Source organism: Arvicola amphibius, chromosome 6 (assembly GCF_903992535.2).
Source record: "Arvicola amphibius chromosome 6, mArvAmp1.2, whole genome shotgun sequence".
In the NCBI taxonomy this organism is placed as follows: Eukaryota; Metazoa; Chordata; class Mammalia; order Rodentia; family Cricetidae; genus Arvicola; species Arvicola amphibius.
In genome coordinates, this window is record NC_052052.2 from 51,242,188 (window position 1) to 51,269,379 (window position 27,192).

General features: G+C 42.6%; 1 protein-coding gene across 6 annotated transcripts in view; it reads right to left on the reverse strand.

Annotated features, from left to right (window-relative positions):
* Window positions 1–14,758: 14,758 nt before the first annotated feature.
* Fggy (FGGY carbohydrate kinase domain containing) overlaps window positions 14,759–27,192 on the reverse strand; it is a 368,123-nt gene continuing 355,689 nt past the window's right edge. For all 6 annotated transcript variants that reach the window (XM_038332750.1, XM_038332754.1, XM_038332751.1 and 3 more), the window contains 2 exons: window positions 18,199–18,260; window positions 14,759–14,977 (listed from right to left, as the gene is read on the reverse strand). In XM_038332750.1, coding sequence (XP_038188678.1) covers window positions 14,896–14,977; window positions 18,199–18,260 — 144 coding nt within the window. In that variant the 3' untranslated portion in view covers window positions 14,759–14,895. The remainder of the gene's footprint in view (window positions 14,978–18,198; window positions 18,261–27,192) is intronic.

Here is a 27,192-nt window from a genome sequence, read left to right on the forward strand (position 1 = left end):
ATACTTGAATGTGTGTGTGTGTGTGTGTGTGAGAGAGAGAGAGAGAGAGAGAGAGAGAGAGAGAGAGAGAGAGAGAGAGCATAGAAGAGTTAACATTCCTTTTTGATTGAATATTTGAAAGTTATTAATCACTCCAGAATGGTTAGGTGTGTATATGTTACCTTTCAAGTTACTGAAACAAATACTTTACAAAAGCCACTTAAGGACCAAAAAGTTATGTTGGCTCACAGTTTCAAAGAAACAGTGGATCATTCAAGAAGAGCAGAGTGGCTGTGGGTGTGGCCACATGAATATGAAGTAACTGGCCGCCCTGTGTCTCCAGCTGGGAGGCAGAGAGAGAGAGAGAGAGAGAGAGAGAGAGAGAGAGAGAGAGAGAGAGAGAGAGAGAGAGAGAGAGGGACACTGGCGCTCTGCTTGCTTTCTCCTTTTTATTCGGCTCAGGGCCTCAGTTAATCCTCTCTGGAAACTCCTTCACTGACAAGCCCCAATGTGTGCTTCCTACATGTTTGTACACCCAGTCAAGTTGACAGTGAAATTAATCATTACAGTGTATGTGTGAACTATGTTCTGCCATGCTCACTTTAACCCCGTACCACAGTACAGGAAGTGGAACGAAACAAAAACTGCATACTTGCTCCTTGCTGTGCGGTCGTTAGGTTTCAGACAGACCTGAGTAAGTGTTTTAAGCTCCTACAAATGCCGGCACATTTGTGCTCGGTCAGGCTGATGAGAACAGGGTACTCTGGTCGTCTCTCGCCTGTTTGCATGCTAAATTGGAAAACTGAGAAAGTGTAATTGAAAGCAGCTGAATCCCATGTCTCAGGTTTTTTTACTTGTTTCCTATTCCTTTAAATGTATTGGCATTTATGAAAACTCTCCCACCAAAGTTCTTGACTCTACGCTTATCCTATAAGAGAGACTCAAATGGTACTAATCCTTGTCTTCTGAAATAAATGTTCATTATATCAGGAAGGGCCTCTCAGGACTTGGAGCAGGGCCAAGAAGTGAAGGATTGCCACATCGCTGAATTTTAGAAAGACTTGTGAAACACCATGTGTCAGTCTGCTTTCTATCACTGTAACAAACACATGATATAAATAAATTGTTTGGGGTTCACAGTTTCAAAGGTTTTTGTTTTTCAACACTTGTTTGGCTCTTTTGCTTTCAGTAAGGAAGCATATCATTGTTGGAGTGCATGGTGGAACATATATGTTCACTTCATGACTGGGAAATGATGGAGAAAGGAAGCTAAGACCCGACAATCTCCTTCAGGGTACTCTTTTCAGGGCACTGTCCTCATGAACCATAGACCTATTAGCAGGTTCAATGTCATTCTAGAAACCAAATCTTGTCTACAGTGACCTTTGTGGGCATATAAGGTAAAAGCTATATATCACAACATTTTTTTTTTGCCAAGTTTGCCAAATTAAAAAATTTAAATAAACTGCAGGAAGTCAATGGGACACTCAATAGTGAGTGGGCCTAGGATTAACCCCCGTGACTTCTAGTTTTTATGTCAAAATGTTGTGTCCTATCTTACTCATATGACCTGCTTATATTTTCCACACTCTGGATCTTGTAGATAATTACACCTTCAGCTTTTCAATGAGGTAACATGACATTCAGATCAAATGTATAGGACTTCATGACTTGCATGTAGTAGTGCTTATCATTTGACTTTACTGTATGTTGTCATGATCTATTTATCTTTTTTCTTACATTTCATTTCTTTTTTGAGTAAGAAGATAAAAAGATGTACAATCTTGGGTCAGTGTGTATTCCCCTTTTCCCAAGTCCAAAGCCAACTGGTTACTGTTCAGTATTTGCTAACCTCCCTGCTCCTCCCTAAACATCAACATCCATGATCTTTGCAGGAAAGTGATTTTGTCTTCACAGCTGTCATGTTGAATGCTAATTGTAAACTTGTCAAGACCTCGAATTACCTAGGACACATATAACTTGGCATATTTGTGGAGGAATTTCTAGATGGGGTTGAATAAGTTTAGAAGACCCAAACTAGTGGCACTGGTACCATTTTGTTGGGAGCCAGACCAATTAAAGACTTTCTCAGAGGTCTTGATGAAGACAAAGGGAACCTGGTTCTTTGTTTACAAGGGTGTAGGCTTGACAAAGTCCAATTTGGGCCTCGGACCTAGGCCTCTAAGGAGTTGAGGGTTTTGGTTCCTGTGAACTCAAGCTTTCTCCCCTGGAGGGCTGTGGTTATCAGTCCTAAGGCAGCTATGTCTAAGGAATACTGTGATCTTTTTGCCAAAATTGCTTGATTTAACTTTCTGCTAACCATAGCCCTATATCCCCCTGAAAAACGTATGTCAGATGGTGTACTTTGTAATAAACTTGTTTGTTATAAGGCAGATTTTCTGCCTCCAGATTTTCTGTCTTCTTTATCTTCTCATCTCCTGGCCACCTCCCACTTAGGACCCTGTCACTGAAGAGTGGCCTGCTAGTCTGAGTCACCGCCCCATGTTCTGAGGCTCTGCACTGAATAGAAAAGAGAAAGCAAACGTTCACCTTTTTGCTTCTTGACTATGCATGCAATGTGACAGCCTCACCTTCCCACCCACGATGGACTATAGCCTCTCAAATTATATGACGCAGCAAGCCACAATTCCCTTAGGTTGCTTTCTCGGGTATCTTATCACAGCCACAAGAAAAGTAAATTATACCATGGTCTTTTTCAACTAAGTGCTCCCAGAAACCACTATTAATCAATTAGTATTGACAGGGGAGTTGAAACCCACTTATTAATTTTAGTGCAATATAACCTGTAACTTAATCTCAGGATCTTTGATATAAAATACCCTGTGGGGAGTGGCTTCCATTTTAATAAAGGATATCCTAAAAGCCTTCTGTGCAAGTTCTTTTATGTGACAAGCATCATTATCATCTGACTGGCTCTCATATTTCATAAGTCCATAACTTAAAACCAATAGTTATATATTAATGTATACAAACTTCCAATGCAAATAATAAACCTTCCTTTTCAAGACTCAAATGCACCACTATTCCAAGGATACCACAATTTTTGTGTTATTTTTTCTTTTACCAGCTGAGATAAACGGCTCTTTGGCCTTAGTATCACTAAGTATAAAAACTGTAGGGTCATAAATCCATGGTCTCATATCCTCCTGAGACAGTATTTCACAAGATGCAGAAGAGAGTGATATTTACTTAGGAAAGCCAATACCTGAGCTCCTTTCAAAACTAATGAAATAATTCAGAGACTGTCTCAAAAGAAGTTTTGTCTATTATATTATAGTGGGCCAAGCATGGTGACACATACCTATAATTGTAGCACTTTGAAAGCAGAGAACTGAATTAAAGGTCAGCCTGGGCTACACAGAGAGACAGAAAAAGTTGTGATAATAATCAAAATATCAGTAATGAGAGCAAATTCTTAGTTTTGTGAATATTTGTAGATTTTTCTTGGTTTTATATATTACCTTATAGCCCACAAGTAACGCTTTAAGAATTTTAATAATACATGCATATATGCATACATATGTGTATGTATATATGGGTGTACATGTATATATGCATATATATGCATACATATATATTAAAAAAACTAAGACACTTCCATCCATTTTGCTCTTCAATCCACACATAATTGCTGTTATTAAGATATTCTTTAACAAATTCTTCTCCCACCTACTCTTGTGTGAACTGGGTGCATGAAATTCATGAGCTTCAGTCAGGGTCATGATGGTTTCCTTGGTTAAGCTGAGAACCTGGACACTTCCCTTCCTCACAGCTGCTTCTAGGATACTGTGACAGTGTATGCTTCAGATACTTTCTATGCTAAGATACTAAAAATTGAATTTTACAGAATGTCAAGTTCTGGCCCTTCCCAATGTAGAATCGTCATAAAAGAAGAAGGTCAAATTATTCCTTGTATCCCTAATTTCTGAGGGTTATTTTCTGCTTCTGCTGGGATAATAACGTGGTTTCTGTCCTTTATTCTTTTGAGATGATGTATTATGTGTATCGGTTTCATGTATTGAACCATCTGTACATCTGTACATCCTTTGGATAAACCCCCAATGTGTTTTGTGTGTGTTCCTGGATTTGTTAGTATTTTGTTGAGAATTTTGCACATCAATTTTTAGAATGATTTGAGAAGAATTAGGATTAGTTTTTCTAAGTTTCTGGAGGTTTAGAGTGTGTCATCCCAGGAAAAACCTTTCAGTTAATGGTATGTCATAAAGTGTTGGTTAGATATGCTACAACATTGGCTTTGATTCCAGGTGAGCTCTCTCTCTCTTTTTTAATAATAATGTTTTGCTACATAGTCCAGGCTGACTTCAAACTTGCTATCTTTTTACTTCAGTCTCCTGAACACTAGAATTACAGATGTGTTTATCATGCCTGGCTGTTTAGGTGGATTCTTTGATGGCCATCAAACTTCAGTGTTGGTGATGTCTATGTATGATTCAATAGCCTAGTCTACAGCAGGTCAGGGATTGCACCAGACAGGCTGCAGCTCTTTTTGTGGAGCAAGCTCATTGAAATCTCAGGGTTCGTTGCACCTGGCACTGAACCCAAGCCCTCTTTATATTCTGGTGTTGGGGAAATCCAAAGACTGGGATGAAAAAAAAGTGCTCGTATGGGCCAGAATGATGCGGGATGCTGTGATAAATCCTGTAGATTCATATCAGATGAGGAAAGTTTGTAGGCGGAAGGAGTGAGGAATACTGAGAAGTCAGGAGAACCCCATTTCACATGAGGCCTCATTTCTCTGTGAAGAATAACAGTTTCTTCTACAAGACTAAAATCTCTTCTGTGCCATCCTCTGCATCCACAGCGATCTGGACTTTGTTCCATGCTTCCAAGCATGCCCTTGCGCTTGTTTCTTTGCCGTCAATCTTTGCCTCTCCTTATGGTGCTTCTTGAGTAATGTTCCTTCCGTGAGAAATGGTCCCTCTGTGCCCTTTCACATGGATGATTCCTAATGCTTAGTAGGACATATCACTAGTATTTCTTCTGTAGCAAAGATTACTTTGAAGTAATTGTTGTCTTTGTCTATATTTTATATTAATTTAAGACTTTAGGCTACTTTTATTTATTTATTTATTTATTTATTTATTTATTTATTTATTTATTTATTTTGGTTTTTCGAGACAGGGTTTCTCTGTAGCTTTGGAGCCTGTCCTGGAACTAGCTCTTGTAGACCAGGCTGGTCTCGAACTCACAGAGATCCGCCTGTCTCTGCCTCCCGAGTGCTGGGATTAAAGGCGTACACCACCACCGCCCGGCATTAGGCTACTTTTAAAGGAAATCTCTTCGTGCATCTATTTTATTTAATGTTGTCATATGTGTACACACATAGGCTAGTACATTAACACGCATGTATTTACTATTTGCTTTCCGGAGAGGACCTAAAAGCATTCCAGCATCTAGATCTTGATTTCAGATGCTGTTTATCAATGAGAAAACCAGGGCTATTTGCAGAAATGACTGGCTCTAGGGCTGTTGCAAGCAAGCAGATGAGCCTGTAGCATGTTGTAATAAGAAAAAGCATAGGTCTCTAAAAATAAAGAGAGCCATGGTGGTTTACACTTATAATTCCTTGTTGGGGAAGATGATTCAAAGTAGAAGGTCAACCTGGGTGGTGTAGAGCTCAACCTGAACTCTCAACATTTCTCAAACAAACAAAATATAAAAAGAATACTCATGAACAAGCACAATAACCAATACACAAAAGTTCCCAGTAGATAAAGTTGAAACAATTCAAAGGTTATAATTCACATACATAATGACAATATAAAATTACAAGCTAAATAATACCATGATTTCATTGAAATCGCAATAATTTCTCATAGAATTCAGTGTTGTTATTCCCTCTTCCTGGGACTACTGCTTAATTATCATCCTGTGTGGTCTGGACTTAGTAGTTCTAATTACTAAAATATAAAAATGGTAAAAAGAGTAACTCTGTGCAGAACAGTCTACCAGATACCACCTTGACTAAATGGTCACATTTAGCATTCGCAGTGATGCCTTTATGAACAGCATTTGTCCCTGAAGAGATGTGATGAGAAGAGAATTTATCTCTGCTGCTGGTCTAAAAGCCCTTACACCAATGTAGTTACGGAACCATATCAGATAAAACCAAACGGAGTGCTTTTTATGAAATACCTGGTTAATAATTCTCAAGAGTGCCAAGGTAATAGAAAACATAGTCTAAGAAGCTGTCTCAGATCGGAGGGCACTAAGGAGTAGTTCAGTACTGCATGTCTAGATTGGATGCTAGACCATCAACACATCAGAAAACTCTTTGCATCTGTAATTTGACTGACAGCATTTTGCCAAATGTTAGTTTCTTGGAACTGATAGCTGTATGGTTGTGAGAAATGTCAACTTTGGGAGAACCAGTCTGAGGGGGGATGGGAACCATTTGTACTGTTTGAAAGTCTTCTACAAAAAAGTAAAATCATGGTGAAATGAAAAGTCACAATCTCAAAAACAAAAAGTGTGCTTAAAATATGGTAGGAGAAACATTTTTATAGAATACTGAGCAAAATTCCTATATAAATGCAAAAGATTAGAGGGGCAGTGAGCTGGGAAGAGAGGGATTCATTCCAGAGTTGCAGCCATGAAAGCTTTTTAACCACTTTCTCACCAATTCAATCACCCTTGTGACAAGGTCATCGCCATGCGCACGCACGGTTATTTCCTGTAGACTTTATAACAGAGTTTCCTTGTAAATCTCTCTACTAAAAGGGCAGGTGATACCACGGCTAGATACACGTTCCTGGCACAAGCACCAGGAAGTAAGATGCCTGCTGTAATGGCTCTGAAGCAGGCCCTCAAATTCCTGTGGCACAGTATGTTATCCACGGAGCACCTGTGAGGACAGCTGAGCCTATGCTTAGGCCCTTCTACCTTGAGAACTACCTCGTGAGAGGCCTGGCTGGAAGGAGCCGGCACAGACTTTCATGGTGCTGAGGGCTCAAAAAGGAATCACTGGGAAAGAGTGGGAGAGGCTGATTCAGGTGAGAACCAGGAGATTTCAGCTTAGCTGGCTGTCTTGCCACAGCCAAGATAGAACCAGCTGTTTTGCTTGTGGTAAGTTTAGCCCTGATTTGGGTCAGGATATCTTCTGTCATCTGAGGTATGCCAGTTATAAAGTAGTGCTGAGGTAAGAGACAAACATTAAAACCCTCAGTGGTCTCAATAACAGAGGCTGTCTCATTCGGGGTCCATGTTCATTTTTGGACTGAGGGGATCTGGGTTGAGTCGCCCTCATTCTGGCATGTGACCCGAGGGAGAATCTGGTTCATCACTAGCATGTAGTGTAGAGGAAGAGTGCCCTGGAGAGCCTCGGACTGGCAATCAAAGACTTGGTCCAGATTCTGTAGTCATTGCTCTCATGGGCTGTTAAACACCTCAGTCACACCGAGGGCCAAGAATAAACCAGAGGGACAGGAGGTCCAGTGCACATTTTCTGTTACTATCACATCAGGGGGCCTGCACAGCAGTTAAGATCTCTAGTCAGAAATCATGCTTGCTGGCCCTTGCATTCTCTTTGAGAAGTCTGCTTAAGGTAATGCAAGGCCCAAGTTAGTGGCTAGAGAGTAATGGAACTGGGATGACCTTAGGAAAAGAGAGTTTCGTGAGAGGTAGATAAGGAATCTGAGTTCCATCTAAGTAGCCTTCCCTAAAGCATGATCCTAAAGGGGAAACTGGAAGGTCAATCAGATACTTCTGGGTCAAATATTGAGTTGAGAAAGATAGGCCTTTCACACAGCTTTACTTGTGACAGGTTGGGTAGGTGAGGTGACTTATAAGTCAGACTAGCAGAAAGGAGAATTTAACCTGTGGTTGAAGAAGTCAAGTCCTACCCAAGGAGAAGGCTCAAATCTGAAGGGAGTGGTCGGGCTGGTGGGGAAAGAATAGGTCACAGAGGCCTGAACTCAGGGAACCAACTGGAGGGTGAGAGGTGGATTTGTTAGCATACAGTGAGTCCCCGTGTAAGAACAGTGTGGCAATTTCAACAAAGCAAGGCAGGTTAGCGAAGCATGTTAGTATATTAGCAGAGAAGGTGCGATCTGGCAAGGCCCCAGGTGCTCAGGGCACAGTAAAAGAGAAACTAATGCTTCCCATCTGGTGTTTGGTGCTTGCCTTGGCTTGAGTGACCTCTGCAATAGGGCAGAACTGCTTTGGTGCAGGAAAGGACTTCTTGTTTGCAGTTTTACAGAGCCGAACAGGGCAGGGCCGGCCTGTTTCAGCCTTCATGGTTTCTGCGTGAGCTGTTCCTAATAAACATGACTTTCTGCTGACTGGGTTGCTTGCAGCGCCCACTGACTGGACTTCATTGCTCAGTAGGCACTGCTCTGTGGCTCCTGGTTTGGTTTTCAAATGTGCCCCCTTCTCCTGAAATTACTGGTCCCATGATTCACTGGGGGGAACCATTCCAGCACTCTAGATATATATGAACTCAATCAAAATTGGTTGTTTTGATGTAATGTGAGACATTGTACTTGTAGAAGCCAGTGGAAAGCTGTACAACACAATTGGAATACACTTCTAAGAGGAACACTGCTGTTTGTCATCCCCAATGGTAAGCTTTAACTGGCTCCCGGCACTCTGTCCCTCTACACACTGAACCTCCACATGAACTGTGAGGCAGCTTTCCTTTCTCCCACTTCGTAAATACAACACAGAAATTGGAAGTAGGACCCATGACTCCCTGGCTCAGGGCTTTCTTGATTTATTTCTGTATGCAAATAGAAATAACACAGCCCTCCGATCAACCAATGAACATTCGAAGGGGACTCCTTGGGTATTTACACAAGTCAACAAGAGGCGTGCAGAAGAGGGAGCCATTAACAAACTGATGAATCATCCTCCCTCACGTAGAAAAGTTCATGGGATTTGTGTAGGGAGAAGCAACCAGTGACCCTGCATCTATGCAGTCGTTAGCCGTCTCTGAAATGCTGAGTGATGCTTTTCTGTTTAGAGAGTGGGATCCTGCACTGTAAGACCTACATCTCCTGTAAGACCCACTCACTATGAGGCATGGAAGAAGACCGTAAATGCAATGAATTGGTACTGGTAAATCCACAAAGGAAAGGTGTCATTTAGGGATATCATGATTGTGCCAGGTGGTAGGCATTAATAAATAAGACATTTTGTATTTCAACAATGAATAATGATTATTCAGTAGGGATACACTTGACTTTACTAGGGGAAAAGTTTCAAATCCAGGCTTTAGCAAGACTTGAGCAAATACAAATCAGATCTTTAGAAACATTTGTGCTCATAGAATAAGTGATTTTAATTTTAATCTAGGCACAGTGAAATACTTTTTTGATCACAAAATTAATGGGTAACTTACCAGTAAATCAAGATTTCTAAATTTGTTAGCAGACGTCTTCGTTTTTATTTAAATGACTTTAGGGTTACACATTTAATAGAGTTTTCAAATATTCAGAAGTCTGGTAAAAGCATGATTTTTGAAAAATGTACTCTCAAGATCTCCCTGTAGAGATCACAGAAGGAAGAGAAGTCTTTGTGTATGAGGGCTCCTTGCTCCTGCTGTCAGTAACAGCTAAGACTGTTTAGGAGACACTGGACAGCACAAAGCCTCTTCTGTAACCCAGCAGAGATCCCATCTTAAGTGATTACATTACGTAGCTCGCCCAGTCATTAGTTTCTTGTTTAGTGATAATGTCCTTCATTTTAAATCCTTTGATGGTATGACTTATTCTGTGAGCACAAATGTTTCTAAAGATCTGATTTGTATTTGCTCAAGTCTTGCTAAAGCCTGGATTTGAAACTTCTCCCCTTGCAAGTATGTCCTGAATTCTGAGATTATATGTATTTCAGGCTTGCATATTTATGGACCAGTATACAATTGGTATTGCAGTGATACAGTGCAGGGATTAATCTGTAGAAACTGAGCACTGGTGAAGCCTTTCCATATTTGAGTCAGAAAGCAAAATGAAGTAACATCATCATCATTCAGGTTTGTGAATTGTTGTGCATATATTTACAATAAAAAGATAAAGTCACTAGGCACGAGGTAAAATTTTTATAAAACTCCGTGACCAAGATACTTAATTTTTTGACAATAGCTTAAATTAGCATATTTTAATGCATACCATAGTTTGACTTAAATGTCAGAGATCCTAGTGCTGTTTGTTCTGCTAGTTTTTGTTCTATGGAAGGATGTCTTGGTTTATGTTGGTAAATTTATTGAGTATCCATTAAATGTCAAGGCCTGTTCAGGTGCAGAAAACTCAGACCTTAAAGTGAGGCTGTTCCCCCCAAGGACTCACCGTCCATAAGCCAATGAAGGGCGAGGCAAACCAGAAGAACCTGGGGGTGCTGGGCTAGAGAGAATACCATCTCAGTTTACCATTCAGCCCCCGTGGCTCACTTGCCACCTCTTCTAGCTGGGAATTCTCGGGGACATCTAAATGACATTTTTACTGTTCCCCTTAAGATTTCAATTTCTCTTTTCAGCTGGCCACAACATCACTGTGCTCTGAGCATAAAGGCCCATGCATGGCCTGGTCTGGATCTTGCCGAGAGCAGGTGTCCCTTCTAGATGCCTCATGTGCACCCCAGCTGATCAGCACTAGGTTATGCACCTAAGGCAGCAAGCGACACACTGCTCTCCCATCATCACCTCTGCTTCCCACCCTCCTCCAGCCTGAGTTCTCTTTGGCTCTTTCAAATGTCACATTTATATCTTCGCATATGGTGAATATTTATGGTTCCAGTTAAAGACCTGTAGTGTGTTCCTTGAAAAAAAAAATTGCTAAGCAACGCTGGCTTTGACTTAAAAGAAAAACATTCAGAAGGCAACAAAACAAAAATCCCAGGAACCACTTTGGCTGCAGTATAATTCTTATTTATAAAAGCTAAACATACGTATTCAGTAAATTAAGCTTTATATCAGCTCAGGAATAATTACCTTTTTTGTTATTTATCTGTACATAGTTATATAAAGATTTATGGACATTTATATGGTCACAATATATTGTCTCACAATAGGAAACACAGTGATTTCCTTGGGGATTGGCCTAGCTAGTACGCACAAAATAATCACGTAGAAACACTAGTAGCATAATGCCTTTGCAAGGAGTCACCTGAGGGACTTAAAACATAGTGGAACAGGCAACTGGATGAATCCTCACCCACATAAGGAGGTGCATAGTAGAAGGATCCATCGATGAGGGGCACCCCCTACAGACTAACCAACCCATGGCTAAGGGCCCACCCTCTTCTGCTAAGCTGCTCCTTGATTTTGAGATGCTGATGGTATCCAGGCAAGTTGTATTCCTTGTCTAATTGTATTTTCCTTTTCCAACAAAGCGGTGAGAACTCACATCTGAGCATTTAGGGTGTTCATTACGGCAAGCATTGTGGCCACAGGGCAAGCTGTGGGGAAGAGTTATTTCCCAGATGGTACTATGGGTGCACCCCCCCCCCCCCAAGGCTTTGCAGCTGGACAGACAAGGATCCTGTCCCCACATCACCTAAGCGCCTTCAGCAACTGTTTTCTGTCTGACCATTGTTTCCTTGGCTGAATTATGAGATTAATGCTGCAAGCCTTAAGATGTAGTAGCAAGGATTGAGGAGACTAAACAGGCAAGACTGCATTCTTCTGTTCCTGCCTTTCCTAACCACAGGCAGTCATTGCACAGTGCTTTGTGTGGGCTGGCGTAGGCATGCCCATTGCCTCAGTCAGAATTCGCCAGCTTTACCAGCTAGAGCATGTTTAACTAGGGTCATAACATGGTGTGCTTAGATACGGCTCTACCCTGTTCCTCGTCTGGGGTGTTCACCGGTCTCTTATTCCAAGTTTTGGCTGGCTGGGGTTTACTGTGAACAGGCTTCCTGTGTGACTATCAATACACTCAACCCCGCCTTCATCCTGGGTTAACAAGAGAGACATGATCCAGGCAATCAAGCTACACGCAGTATGTACCCATCTCATTCAACCCTCGAACTCCTGACTATTGCTGTGATAGAAACACAATGGCCACAAAGCAACTCAGAAAGAAAAGTGTTTATTTGGTGTACACATTCGGATTACAGCTCATTATAAAGGGAAGACGTGGTAGGAACTTCAGGTAGGGACTGAAGCAGAGACCACAGGGGAGCACCGCTTAGCCAAGCCTCGGTCTCCCTCCGTGACCGGTTTCCATTCCATGACCAAGGTTTTCGCTGCAAATGAAGTTGTACTTTTACCAATGGTCTCTCCTGGACTCCTGTAGCTCCAAGCCTCGCCTGCATCCATCCCATGACCCCTTTGATGCCTTCAAGACCAGAACCACATGGGAGACTCTTACATGTTATACACCGCTGGGAGGCCAGCATGGGTGGGGTACAGCCTTGTCCTCCTCTGGACTACAGCTCCTGTGTGCTGCTTCTGAGAAAATACACCCAGAAGGTTTCATTTCAATGATGCTGATGGCTTCTTATTCACAGGGAATTTCTCAGCTCCAGTCAAGCAGCATCTATTGCCCCAGTAAAGCCAAGGGTTCACTTATTAGATTCTTAATTCAAAAAGTCACACAAATGGCTCTGAATGTCTTTGCTTTTCTCTGAAACCCACAAGCCAGGCCTTCATTGCCTTCATTGCTCTCAGTATTCTTATCTTCCATGCTCCCACAGGACAGAACATTAAGTTCTAAGCACTCAGTGGCCTTTCCAGCCCAAAGTTCCAAACAATTGCACAATTTTCCCTTATACCCCACCCATTTCTGGTACCAGTATCTGCTATCGTTTTTTTTTTTTTTTTCCTATTTTCGATTGTTGTGATAAACACTATGACAATAAGCAACTTTGGGAGGAAAGGATTGATTTGTCGTACAAATTCTGATCACAGTCTGGCTTGAGTCAGGGAAGGAACTAAAGCCAGCAACCTGTGCGTAGGAAATGAAGCAGAGACCATGGAGGAACACTGCTTACTGGTTTGCTCCTCATGGCGTGCCCCGTTTGTTTGCTTTCTTATTCGATCAAGGGTCACCTGCCCAGGAGCAGGGCAGTCTATAGTAGCTGTAACCCCTACATCAGTCATTAATACCCCAAAGACCTGCCACAGGCCCACTCGATAGCGGCATTTCCCCAGCTAAAATTCCCTCTTCCTAGATATGTGTAGATCTGTTTCAGGTCGTCAGAGACTAACCAGCACTACGCCATTACAGGAATGAGGTATAAACTTACAAAGGTTAAGAAATGTTTCCAAGTCACATAGTTTCAAAGAAAAAGAAATCCAGGACAAGGATCCCAAAAATTCTGCAATTTTATGCTTTCTGTGCCAGTTGTAGCCCTCTTCTGCTTCATTTTCTGACTGAGGTATTGCAGCACTTACTGTGACGTGCGGGTTCATTTTCCTGTCCACATCTCCATAGACAGGGAATTTTCTGAGAGTAAAGCCCATATTCTATTTAACCTGTACTCCTGTTTTTAGTGCAATGCCCGAGACCCAGAAACCACTGCCCAGAATGACTTTAGACAGCATTGTACTGCTCTCCTACGCTGCTGTTGTCAGTATGTCCTCTACGCAAAGCTACCTGAGCCACACAGCATGATGGATTCCCATTGGCTAATAAACTGCCTGACCCATTTGATTGGCCAACATTTAGGTGGGCGGAGTAGACAGAACAGGAAAAAGGAAGTGAGGTAGATGGCTCAGTCAGATGCCACTCCTCTCCTAAGTGAGACTGCCATGACTCTCCTCAGTGAGCGAGATGCGATGAAGCCAGCAACCAGGTCAGACATGCTGAATCTTTCCGGGTAAGACACCATTCATGGTGTTACACAAATTATTCGATATGGGTTAGTCAAGATGTGAGTAAGAGGCTGAAAATAATGGGCCAGGCAGTATTTAAAAGAATACAATTTGTGTGTTGTTATTTCGGGGTATAAGCTAGCCGGTGACCGGGAGCCGGGCGGCTGGGAACGCGGCACGCAGCTCATTACTACAACAGCAACTCTAGAAATGGCATTAGAAAATTATGGGCATGGAATCACAGGTGATTTCTGTGGTTGAAGTTTTGGTGTCAAATATCCCTATATTTGTAAACACTCCATCCCCATATGTTTCGTAAGGTGGGATCTGGCTAGAAACTTGTCTTGGTCTTTGTCTTCATGATAGATGGTTTTGAATACTATATCCCATGGCAATGGAATATGCCTTAGCTGAGGTGTCCTAACCGTTCTGTTTGGACTATGCATTCCCAGCAAGGGCAATGCGGTTTCTTCATCAGACTGTCACATCCAGAAGCACATGGGGGCACATTTGGTCATCTGAAGTCAGCAAAGATGGTGTATAGTGCCCTGTTTCTTTGTATATCAGACATTCTTTTTCCCTCCTTCTTGCAACAAATCATCAGTGAAGTAGAATTTTAGAGAGCATTTATACATCCTGTTAATTATCAAATTTTCCTCCGGAATCTATGGATGACTCCTGACCATCCCTATCTTTAAAATGATGGCTGCAAAATGACGATTCTGCAGTTAAAATCGGTGCCTGACATGTAGAAGGAGCTAACCTAATACGGTATACAGAATGAGCATCAGGTTCTTCCACTTAAAGCAAAGTAAATCAGGTTTAAAAGCCACCATGGGAAAAATGAACAAGTCTCCACAGGACGAATGATGCTCCAAGGTCTGTCTTAGATCCCATGATCCTTTACGAAGCATCTGCTACTAGGGAAGCACCTTAGAAATGGCCAAGTAAATAACTTCAGCATCTGGACACAGACATGAGCAACTCCAGTTATGCTTGTGCATGTCCAAGTTTTTATTAGGAGATAAGACAGGCATGCCAAAATGGTACCTACAGGGCACCGGCCATAAGATGAAAACACAGGGATGCCTAACAAACGGCACAGAGTCTTCACTCAGAAATGCTGCTCAGTTTCCATTCATGATTGCTGAATATTCCTTCTGGTGCTCAACCATCTTGAGAAATACTTGATATTTCTTGTCATAATATCTGTGGGGTGCAAAAAGAAACATATTAAGCATTCTCAAAATGGAACTGTCATATGGCTTTCCCTCTTCTTTAGAAGGGTGGGAATGCTATCTGTCATGGTCAGGCTGAGACCTCCCAAGTTTTAAGTGTGGGCAGCACCCTGAGCAGTGGGTTAGTATGCCTCACATCTATCATGCTTAAAGGACATGAAGTTCCACTAGCTACATGTTTGAGATGTAGACATTTTATGGGCAAGCATATCTGTGGTGCTGTAGCTTAAAAAGCAGCAGAGTCGGGATGCACACTTAGATGGGACTGACGTCTGAGAATCTACTGCACATACTGAAAGCTTAGCTGAGCTTCCTCTGATCCCAAGCTTAAATCAACATTTCTGATGTGACTGGCCACAGGTGAAAACCGCAGACTGGCCAGATACAAAAGTGAGCATTTTAATCCCTTTCACGATTTCCACAAGTCAGTGTCTTTGACAGACAGCCTTCTACAGGAGTAAACTTCCCGGAAAAGTGACCAACGTCTTCCTGTGCCTGGCTCTACCCTCAGGTGTCTGATAGTGGCCTTGCTAACCCGCGGTCTCTATCTGACACTCCGGGTGAGACCTTTTACGACTATTGTTGGCTAAGAATCTGACCTGAGCTGCTTAGGCATCGCCATCCTGAAAGGATAGCAAAGGTGTGGACACATCACACCTGAGGTCTCAGACTCTGTCCTTCCTCTCTTTGTTAGGAGACCTGACACAGGGTGGGCAAATCCACTTCAATATGATCTGGTAGACTCTGGGGTGCTCTGAAGAAGACCCTTTACAAGGATGTTTACGAGTATAAATGGGGTGGGGTTGTAAGAGAAACTGGGTGCACGCAGAAATTTGTACTTGTTCTACATTTTCTACCGTAAGCATTCTGATAAAGTAGAAACTGTGGTGGGGTCAAACCCATAGCTAAGAAGGGGATCTGAGACCAGGACAGTGCAGGCCTGCCTGTGTAACCTTGGACATGGTCCATCTGTGCATAAATTTCCTTATCTTCACATAGAGATATTTACAGTATATATTGCAGAATATTTTTGAGGATTGAGCAATATATGAAAAGCATAAGAACAACGCATGACTCATAATAAGTAGTGTAAGTACTAGTTACTGCTTTCCAATAATTAATATTCTAATATTTTACCCAATCTAGGATTGTGAGATACTGCCAAACCCTACTCTGGAGCATTCAACTGTTATAGGATACTTTTTAGAAACAATTTTCTGCTTCAGCGATATTTTATGACAATATAAGGTTGGGCCACTCTTCTATGGGATGAGATAGATTTCTAACTTTGGAATCTCAAAACTCTTAGGGGTGAGCTTTGGTCAGCAGCCCTTCCCACAGACTTGAAGGTTTTTAAGGGTATTAACTTTACTGAAACTCCTTTCACTGACTTTGTTTGTTCTTTGCCATTTGCCTTCTTGAAATTGTCTTTGTCACTGAACATAAACCCTAAGATTCATCCTTTTAAGGCTGAATAATTTGAAGTCATCCTAAAAACTTGCTTATTGAGCTTCAGTTACTTAATTAGACATTAAGTTCACATACAGCCTGCCAGCTGAGAGAGCTTCTAAGTTCCCCTCCTTTCGACCAATTGCTTTTGCGTGGCTCAGGACCAAGAAAACATCCCATAAAGTTAAAGAGATTTGAAGTCAAGAGACAGGAAGAGGAAATGGGCTCTGGGTTTTTGGTTGCAATATCTATGCTGCCTGCAGATGGCGGTACAGCACTGCGCGACCGCTTCAACTAACCACCACCCCTCCCCCCACGCCCCAGCTGCCATCAAGATGCCAGTCTTTTCAATTGAAACACATGGATTTTTACCAAAGGAACTTAAAAACACTTCCCTGAAAAGTCTTGAGAGGGTCACGAAAGAGATGGACAGGAACAATATGTTTTTCATTTCAAACACACAAGGGCTATTCGAAGCGCCCTCAAGTGGACACTCCCCAACTTCCCCATTCCCTAGAAAGGGAGTCTCTCAGGCTTCCAAAGTTGATTTTCCCACACCAAGCCTGCTCCTTTCAGCTATGCAGAGAGGGGTTTACATTACAGGGTCTTTAGCAGCCTGAATCTGTTTGGAGACAGAGGAAAATGAAACTGGATTGTTCTTTTGGTGGGCATTTCAAACTCTCAAATATGGATCTTTGTTCTTATGTTCAGTTACCTGTTAAGAATTCCTTTTAGGTTTTATACACAAGTGCTTTCCTCAATTTCCTGCCCCTTCTTCATGTTCAGACTCATTACAAGTGACTTCATAGCGATCCTGATTGCTAATGTAGGCTGCTCCAAAAGCCTTCGACGTAGCCCCAACTTATTTCTCCATGACCAACCCTGTATGAGTGTACTTTCCAAAATCGCCACTTGGGCAGGTCTCTTCACTGCTTCAAATTTCCAAGGTCTTCGACATGGCCTCCTCCTGTCTCACTTCCTCATCTCGTCTTTGTGTTTTGAAATTATGAGTTGCTGATAGTGACCTCAGTATAAAAGCTGGTCCCTTGCATATGTTATTTCTTCTACCAAGGATGTTCTTCTCTGCCTAGGCCTGTCTGGAAATTTCTTTTAAAGATTTAAAGTCAGCTGAAACTCAGTCTTCTCTCAAAAGCGTCCCTTTATCCCTGTAGAGTTCCTGTTCCTTCTTCTTTGGGTTATATTGTCACCTGCTGGTTTTTCTCTGGAAGGATTTATTTGTGTGATTTGAAATCAGCCCTGTGAACAGATCGGGTAGTGTCTCATTGTTCTCTGCAGCCTGCCCAGAGCTCAGCAAATGCTTTGAATATAGCAGAGACTAAATAAATAAACACATGAATATTCCGTCGATTTGTATTCAAACAAGGAACCTTTCTAGCCTTCAATGCCAAGGAATACCACCTGGTCTTTTGATGGGAATATAAAAGATTCCCACACTCTAGAACAGAGGAAAACAGATTTCTTCCTGTGATGTGTGGTGAAAACGTTGGTCTGAGAGAGTGGAAGCCGGCGTGTGAGCCCAGCTCTGGCCAGTCTAGCTCTGGATTCTGGTAAACCAGCGTTCTCTCGATGGTGAGGAATATAGTTCAACCTCTGAGTGAAAAGAGTGCAGGGGTTGATCCAGGGTCCCTCCCAGACCCAAGGTCATCTCAAGGTCACCTCACAACAACAGCTGCACCTCCTCACATGCTTGCTCTCTAACTTTAGACAGAAATACAAACTTACCTTTTATCCTCATGTCTCGGGCACACAACCTTCCCCACTTTGCTCATTCTTGCCATTGCTTCCTGGTAAATGGAAACAAGAAAGAATGCTGAGGAAGGATGAACTTTGCAGGTAAATGGATGGAAGTAAAAAAAAAAAAAAAGATCATGTTGAGTGGGGGTAACTAAGAGCCAGAAAGACAAATGTCCCATGTTCTCTCTCACTGAAGGCTTCTAGCTTTGAAGCTTCCAATGTGCATATGCAGCCTGTAATGACTCCAGAAACCAGGAAAGTAAAACAGAAACAGGGTTGCCAGGATATTGCCAGGATAAGGGAGTTAGGAGCAACAGAGAGGGGAATAACAGGATATAAGTAATCTGATCAGAGAAATGGGAAAGAGGGGCTCTTAAGAGAGAGGGAAGGAGCTAAATACAGAAGAAGGGGTAAGGAGGAGGGGGAATTAGCAGCGTACAAGTGATCTGAGGAGGAAACAGGAAGAGGGAGGGAGGTAAATACAGAAGGAGAGGGAATGAGTAGAACAAGAAAGGGGTCTGAAAGGACCACACGGAACAACACCTTAACTATTTCCCTAAAAACAAAATACTGTAGATCACGTATAAATACACATATGTAGTTTTAATGAACTTTAGTCATCTGGACTGATTGTGCTCCCTCTAAGATCCAAAGACCACCTACCAAACAACAACAAAAAAAAAAAACCCAATACCAGACAGAGAAGCCCTCATTTGAGTTGTTGGTCAGGTCTTTCCAAGGAATTCCCAACCCAGGTTATTGTTGTTGCCCTTGGTTACCACCCAGAGGCAGAAGGTAAGTCCTCACTGCTGAACACGCCACACCCTTACGATAGAAGGCCCAGGGACCTGTGAGCTGGAGCAGACCAGAGGGCACCAGGCAAGCTACAAAGGACTAAGGTTGTCAACAGTCCTACCCAGCTAGGAAGTTTATGAATCACATTAACAACCAGCATGACATGATAACCATAAGGGTAGCACACATATTTTGGGGGTAACCAACAGCTCTCTAATTGGACTTAAGGCCTTCTCAACAAGAGGGGAACCATGACTGGGACAAGAAATCTAGTTAACTACTCAGGGCTGGCGAAGTCGTGGTTGTTGGAGGAGAATCTACAACCAATATGTTAAACCGGCATAACCCTAACAACAAGCTATAAACATGCATCCTTAGCCCCACAGGGAAGCCTAGTCCTCATCCCTTATTAAGAACCTAGTCTTTGCAACAGATAGAGATCACTACCGAAAACTATAACCAATCAAAATGCAGAGTCGCAGAGCGCAGTCCCAGTGAATACATCTACAAAACATTCCCCCACCTAAAGCTCAGGATGCACAGGGAGAGAGGCAGGGAAGGGGAGAGGACCGGGGGGTTTCTTATAAGGGTGTGTCTCCTAGTAGCATCAGAAATACACCACCATGAGTGCCCAAATGAGAACTGAGCGAGGATGACTCCAATGAACATGCCAAACTGGACCAGGAAAAGAACGCAAGGTCTCAACTCTATGCAAAAACTAGAGGCAGCTGAGGGTGGGGACATGGGATCTTCCAGAGGAAAGAGCACGACAGTGCCAAATTGTCAGCCCTGAAAATATTCATATACCTAACCTTATATAGACTCAACAGGTTATACTTAGGAATACATATGTATAGACATATATGCATGCAATAGCAACTAATGAAAAAAGTGGCAATGAATTTGAAGGAGAATGGGGAGGGGTTTATGGGAGGGTTTGAGGGAGGAAAAGGAAGGGAGAAATGTTGTAATTTTAGTATAATCTCAAAAGACAACCAAACCAAAAGACTTAAAACAGGCTTGTGACAGGCAGGAATGCTAGAATTCACTTCCCCTAAGGTACTCAGTTAAACATGCTTTCTCGCAGAGACTTGCTGTTCTCCGGCACTAAGAACAAAAGCCAATGGACAGTTAAGGTTGCATCTAGTAACCACCCATCCTGGGCCTCATATATAACTGTGCGCTGAGGTCTCTAGGACATAGAACCCAGAAGGCAAAGCCCTTTGTGCCTGCAGAGAAAAGAAGGGCTAGATTTCTTTGGGCAGTTTTCTAAGGCTTCTAACCCACGATAAAGTCTGAGGGTACGGAGCCAATCCAACATTGGCATCTAACAGACCTAACCGTGGGACAAGCATGAGAAAGCTCCACAGCAAAGGATCTGCCTTCAGAACAGCTCTTACACGCTTATGAAGTCTGTAACTAGAGACACAACTTCTTATGTCACCGATTTATGAACGACTTTGTATTAGACGCTGCTAAAGAAAATAGGTTAGATGAGACATGTTCTTTGTCTGGGTGAAATTCATACTAGGCACAGGAGTGGTGGACTGCCAAGTCTTCCTGCTGTACAGTACACGTGAGCCTCTGTGTACCCAAGTGCATATCCAAGTGTCCCCATCCATCTTTGCCAACTTACTGATTAATTCAGTGGCACATGCTCTAACCGAAAGGTAAGCTATATCACAGCCTGGGCTTTGCCTGTAACCTGATGAATCCTAGCACCTAAAATATTCATAAAGCACATAGAGCCACTGACATGCCAAGGAGAACACTCAATGCAGGAGGACAACTGAGAAACAGGTGATGGACCTTTTTCTCAAGGAGTTTGAGACAGAGAAGAAAAGGCATTTGCTGGGCTCAAAAGATAGTATTGTAAGTGCTGTGCTACGCTCATTACAATGACCATTTAAAGCTTAGGTAACTAACTCAGGATTTCCACGCCAGCTAAGTTGCTCTTGTGATTGTTCCTTAAGGACAGGATGGCTGTTCTGAACTACTGCTCTGATCTTCCAGCCCTGGATGAGCAGGCACGTTGGAGAGATAAGATGTGCTATACTAGAAAGCACGCTGGTGGCAGAAAGAACAAGGGGGAAGATCTGAAAATGAATGAAAAAATTATTGACCAGGAATCTAGGAGGAAGAAAAAAACCCAAGGGTGGCGGTTTGCAGTCATTCCGTGAAGGGCAGGCAAGCAAACACATCTTCCAGATATGCTGCTGCTCTGCCCCGGGATGTCTCGAGAGCCCTGTATATCTCTGATTGCGTCAGGACATTTTTCTTCATAGGTTTTCGAGATGGTTTTAGCAATCCCATCATCCACTTTGCTATTCATTCTGGTTTTGTTTTGCTGTTCCCTCTGCTGTGCCCCTGAGAAGTACTGCCTTTGTTACCTCCCCCAAGCTGGGAAAGGCTTCCAGGGTGTGCCCTCCTGGCTTTGTTGGCTGTGCTTCTTCAGGGGCCTGAGACAACATTCCAGGGTTGCCTTCATGGGTGGGATCCAGGAAGCTTATCGAAGGTCCTTATGTTCTTTTCTTTCCCACAGCAACAGATGTGCAGCAAATGGCAGACGCTAGGGAATTCTCTGTTCTTTCCTTCACATTACTTCTGCTTGTTTTCAAAATAAGTTCCTGAGAAACAAGTTTTCACAGTGGAGATTTGAAGGGTTTAAAAGGGGGTTATTTTGTTTCTAAGAAAAGGCCTGCTTAAAACTTAGGTCAGGTACCCAGCCCACTGAGAATTTTGCTGACTCATCCCTGCTGCTTGCATGGCCCCAGGACTGAGTTATCTGCTACAGGGCAACTCATACACTTGCGTCTATCCAGCATTTAGGACATGGTGGTGCCAGGCTTTTTTTTTTTTTTTTTTTTTTTTTAACATATCAGTCTTCCAATTAGTCCGTGAGTTCTTTCAGGAAGGAATTGTTAAAATGGTTCTCACTGCCAAACTCAGCATCTGGGATATCACATGCATGCAGGAACGCCGACAGTGTGAATGAAGTTAAGGATAATATGTGGGACAAACTGTTAAAACAGAAGCTTCTGCTGAGGCCTAAGATGACAGAAATGATACCAGAGTGAGCTGGAAATAGCCCACCTTGGAGAGTTCATGTAAAGAGGGACTAAGAATCCATGAATAGTCTCTATGCCTTTCACTCCCACGGAAGGTCAAACAGATGGGCTTCTCAGAGAAGGCTAGTTTACTGTGATCAGGATTCCTTCCAGAGAGAGTTATGAGGGAGGCCTCCCCACCACAAGTCAGGCTCACAGGGCTTCACCGGAGGCTATGGCACCTAGCGGGGTATAAGCGACTGATGCTGGGAAGGGACAAGCAACCTGGTGTTAGATCATGTGTAGAGAAGAGAGGTCTTGCTGTCAGGCTCTCAAAGGCATGGTCATTTCTTACCAACTTAAGGAGGCTCTGGTATGAGGGGCTGTCGTGGGTTTCTCTGTTTCTGTCCAATGCGGCTAGTTAAGGACACAGGAATGAACTTTCCGATTTCTAAGAAATTAAGAGTTGGCATTCTTCTACGACACAGGGACATTAACACCTCATATTGTAGGTGAAGCTTTCAGAGACAGAGGATCTCCAGAAACATCCACAACAGTGCCTTATGGGTCTCTAGAAACATCCACAGCAGCACCAATGGGTCGCCAGACATACCCACAGCAGAGCCTTGTGGGTCTCCAGAACCATCTACAGTAGCACCTATGGATCTCCAGAAACAGCCACAATCGAGTCGTATGACATCAAGAACCAGGCACCTACACTTTCAGGAGCCTGATTCTTATTCATGACAGTGCTCTCTGTGCCCTCCATCACCTCACAAGAACAGGAGAAACAACGGAAAAGAAACGATTGAAGAATAGGGAACCCTGTTACGTGTGCGGAGCCCCAGCTGCAGAAACTGGGGAGCGGCTCACATTTACTGATTCCTATTCCTTGATCCGAGTTGCTGAATTCTGGCTGGATACCCCAACCTAAAGGTTCACAAAACTAGCATCAACATTGCCACTTTGTACTTTGGTAACGATCATAATGCTTAGGCAGGGCAGGAAAATGAGCTCCCTCCACAATGGGAAGGGGCAGTAAGAGTGAAGACTAAAGCTGGTTTTCTATTGAAGGGTTGCCATGGAATGCCCACTGCTTACGGAGGTGGGGGGTGGGGGTAAGGGGGTAGAAGGAGTACAGATTGGTCATGTCCAGGAATTTGAAGCTAACCCAACATGGGAGAGAACCTGTCTTAGAGGAAAGAAGAAAGAAGGAAGGAAAGAGGGAAAGAAGGAAGGAAGTAAAAGAAAGAATTGTGCGAAGTCTTCTACACAAGTTTTTGTTTCACGTAACTTGCTAAATACAAATTACATATGCAAACTTGATTAAATTATTAACGAGTTCAAGAGAAGGAATGATTTTTCTCTAATCAGAATTTTTCCACAGTGGCCTATATTGGTCTTACCGTTGTAGGCAAAGCACAACGTTCTGCATTACACGCTTTAAGTTATGGTCACACACAGGTAGTCAACATGGCTCAGGTTCACCTTCATCTCCTGGAAGGCTAGCTGCATTATGGGGACCAGACACAGTATGGAGACGGCCAGAGCAGCCGGGCTGTCATCACAAACAGCGCTGCTGAGAGTCCCAATTTCTCCAGATAATTACCACAAAAGTGAAACCGCATGAATCTTCTGCCTGTGGTAAATCTGGGAATCACTACAGTACAACAATATGAATTCATTATGGAAATGCTGACACATGCTAAATATAGTCACCCCCCACAATATATTTCTGTTCAAAAGGACTTATTTGAAGTTGGGCTCTAAATTCATACTTTCTGTCAGCAAGCAGGGGCCGGACAATCTCAATTTGCAGCACGCTATCCTCTTTGTTTGAGAGTCTAGACAGCACAATGAATAGAGTGGCTTTTCTTTTTCCTTTTTGCCCACACAATGAACGCTTTTTAAAAACAAAATATTTTATAAAATAGCATTTTAATCACTTCTTTTCTCTATCTCTCTAAGGCAAAGCTATAAATAAACCATGAAAGTTCACATTTGATTGTCACTTCTGAAAGCAAGTGCAGGGCTTCTGTAGGAAAAAAATGGGGTCCCTGTAGCCAGCCATGAAAGGCCTCATTCACGGACTTGACCCTTCCCTGGTGTGTCAAGGCTGAGATACCAGTCAGCACTCTGCTCCCGCTTCTCTGGAGGCAGCACGGGCAGTGGCCGGGCCTCTGGGTGGGCAGAGGAAACACTTGGCTGTCATGTGCTCCGGGTTAGCTGTAGAGCACTGTTGAGTGGGCTGTCGGAAGTGAGGCCCCAGGAAGGAGTTACTCAACACAGCACATACTGATGCTCACAACTGGGGGACTAGGAGAGTTCTCCGTCCTCTACTTTTGAGAACCATGGCCTTACAACTTGGGGAAGACTGCCAGATAAGGCAAGATTTTGATCACGGAGCAGCAGACAGAGCCTTGATCTGTCTAGAATTACATTATATAGCAAAGAATAAATCAAGACCTGGTTTTGATGAGAACTAGCCTCCATGAAGCAGGGCTATGGCGGAGCAACATCACTGGTTGGTTAATGTCTGTGAATGAAAAAATGCTGTTTAAGCCGGGCGGTGGTGGCGCACGCCTTTAATCCCAGCACTCGGGAGGCAGAGGCAGGCGGATCTCTGAGTTCAAGGCCAACCTGGTCTACAAGAGCTTGATCCAGGACAGGCTCTAGAAACTACAGGAAAATCCTGTCTCGAAAAACAAAAAAAAAAAAAAAAAAAAAAAAAAAAGAAAGAAAAAATGCTGCTTATCACAACAGACACTGTAAGGTCATCAAAGCCAGTGTTTGCTGAGAGCCACACCCACACTCAGAAAATACCAGGTAGTCCAGTAGGATTCTGGAGAAAAGTACCACAAGGGCCATCTGCGTGATTTTAACTCTAAACAAATGCAGGTTTTCCTGTATTGAATACATAGACTGCATTAGAAGCAACAACTCAGCAACAGGTCGAAGAGCCGCATAGGCTGCAAGCAGGCTTCCCCCAGCACCAAGAGAGCCAGGTGCATGGTGCTTGCCTGGATGAGAAGCAAAGTTTGGATTCATCAATTGTGTATGTATCTTCCAGGTGAATGTGGCAGCCCATGGGAAACAGTCATAGGGATCCATGGGGCAAGTGCGCACTCTCTGGCTCAGCTGAGGGACCCTGCCTCAATGAACATGATGAATAGGCATCAAGGAAGACTCCTGATGTCAACCTGAGGCTTCCATACATGCACATACATGTTTAAGCCCACAGTCCAAACATGAAAACATATGCATGCATGCCACATACACATATACACATTTTAAAAATTCATAAAAAACGTATCTGAGTATGGTGGAACGTGTTTGTTACCGCAGCACTCAGGAAGTTGGGGCAGGAGAATCAAAATGTTAAACCCAGCCTAGGCTGTACAGAAAGCTTTAATTCCAACAAGCAAAAAATGTATTAAAAATGTTTAAACATTATTTAAAAATACATTAGCCGTAGAAAGCAGACCTTTAGACATTGCTTAGGCACACATATTTCAAAATATTTTTTTCAACTATATTTTGTTTTATAAAACAATCCACAAGCACAATATACTATGCTTTTACACAGGCGTTCACACACTGAGATACATGTGCATATTTCTCATGATTGATTCAAAAAGTCTGGTGTGCAGAGCCTCAGCTGCCAACTCTAATCCCTCTTTCCCAGGTGCTTACTCTGGGTTGGGGACCACGCCACCCACTTCACACACATAACCTTGTACTTTGTGAAATGTTCTACTATAGATATTTTCACCTGCTCCTACTCTTTTGAATGACAGAACTTCAATGGAGCGTGGGTGAGAAAAAGAAAATGAATAATATGCACAATGATACGCAGCCAGTTTGTAGTGAAGCCCAGCATGCAAGCTCAGTTCCGACTCCAGGTTATTGCTGGGCTCCATCCTCTGCCAACAGAGATACCATCCTCTCTGTAAAGAACAACATGTGACTTTTGAGTTCTCTAGGCTTGCGTTCAAGTCCCACTTCTGCTTATATTAACTATGTGATCAATTTTAGTGTACACGTGCATGTGTTATGTGTGTGACAAACTTTAATACAGAGACTGTACCTTTCTTTACAGATGCTGGCACATAGTTCTGAAATAAATGAATCTGCCTTCTTGAGAAACTCTGACTCATTTTATGGGAACCACAAGCTCATGTGCTAATGTGTGGGCCGGGGCACATGACCCCTTCATAGAAAAACAGAACATTTAGCAACATGATTTTCCTTTACCAAGTATTAAGAAATGGCTAATTGTTCTTTTATTTATGTAGTTGTTGTTTACTTTTGGCACGGGACTCTCTTGACTTGCAGCTGGCACTCTCTTACCCAAGGCATTGACAACAACAATGTCTGCTGAGAAGCAGGAAGAGAGGACAGAGTGGGAAATGTCTTCACCATCCTCCATGATGCGAAGACCGGCATGCCATTCACCATTCTGAACACTCATCTGTCACACGCACGTTTATGCTGTTTAATTACATGGGGGTTCACAGATTTTAAAAACACACAAACTACATGTTTAGCATGTATATGTCAGTTTATCTATACAACATCTTAATTTTCAAATTGTAAAAACAAAAAGACTATATATTAAATTTGCAATATATTTACATCTTCTTTTTCAATTTTAAAAGTGCCACTAAATTGAAACCAAACCTTGTCAAGCCCAAGTAAAATACACATCTATCACACTTTTCTCTTGGACCTAAAAGAGTGAAGTCATGGGACATGTCTAATTCTATAGGAAATACACAGTAGAAAAATGCTGCATTAATAGGAGCAAATGACCTTAGGTCAGAACCTGATTTTGCTGTTAATAGATATGTGAATACAAACTCATTTTCCCATCTATAAAACAGAAGTCATAACAGCTACTCACAGCTTGTTGAATATTGGCTACTCAACCCCAACTCTGATCACCATAAAGGATTTGGATGGAGACACATTTCACATACACACAAACAATAAAAAAATGAATTTAGAAGTAAAGAATAACAGAATCCAGCACAGTTAAGAAGTTGCTGATGTGGTTTGTCTCTCAACGATGAGGCAGGAGTGGAAAATGAGAAAGGTCACAGATACACAGACAAATTTGGAAATTTGATCAGTGAAGAAA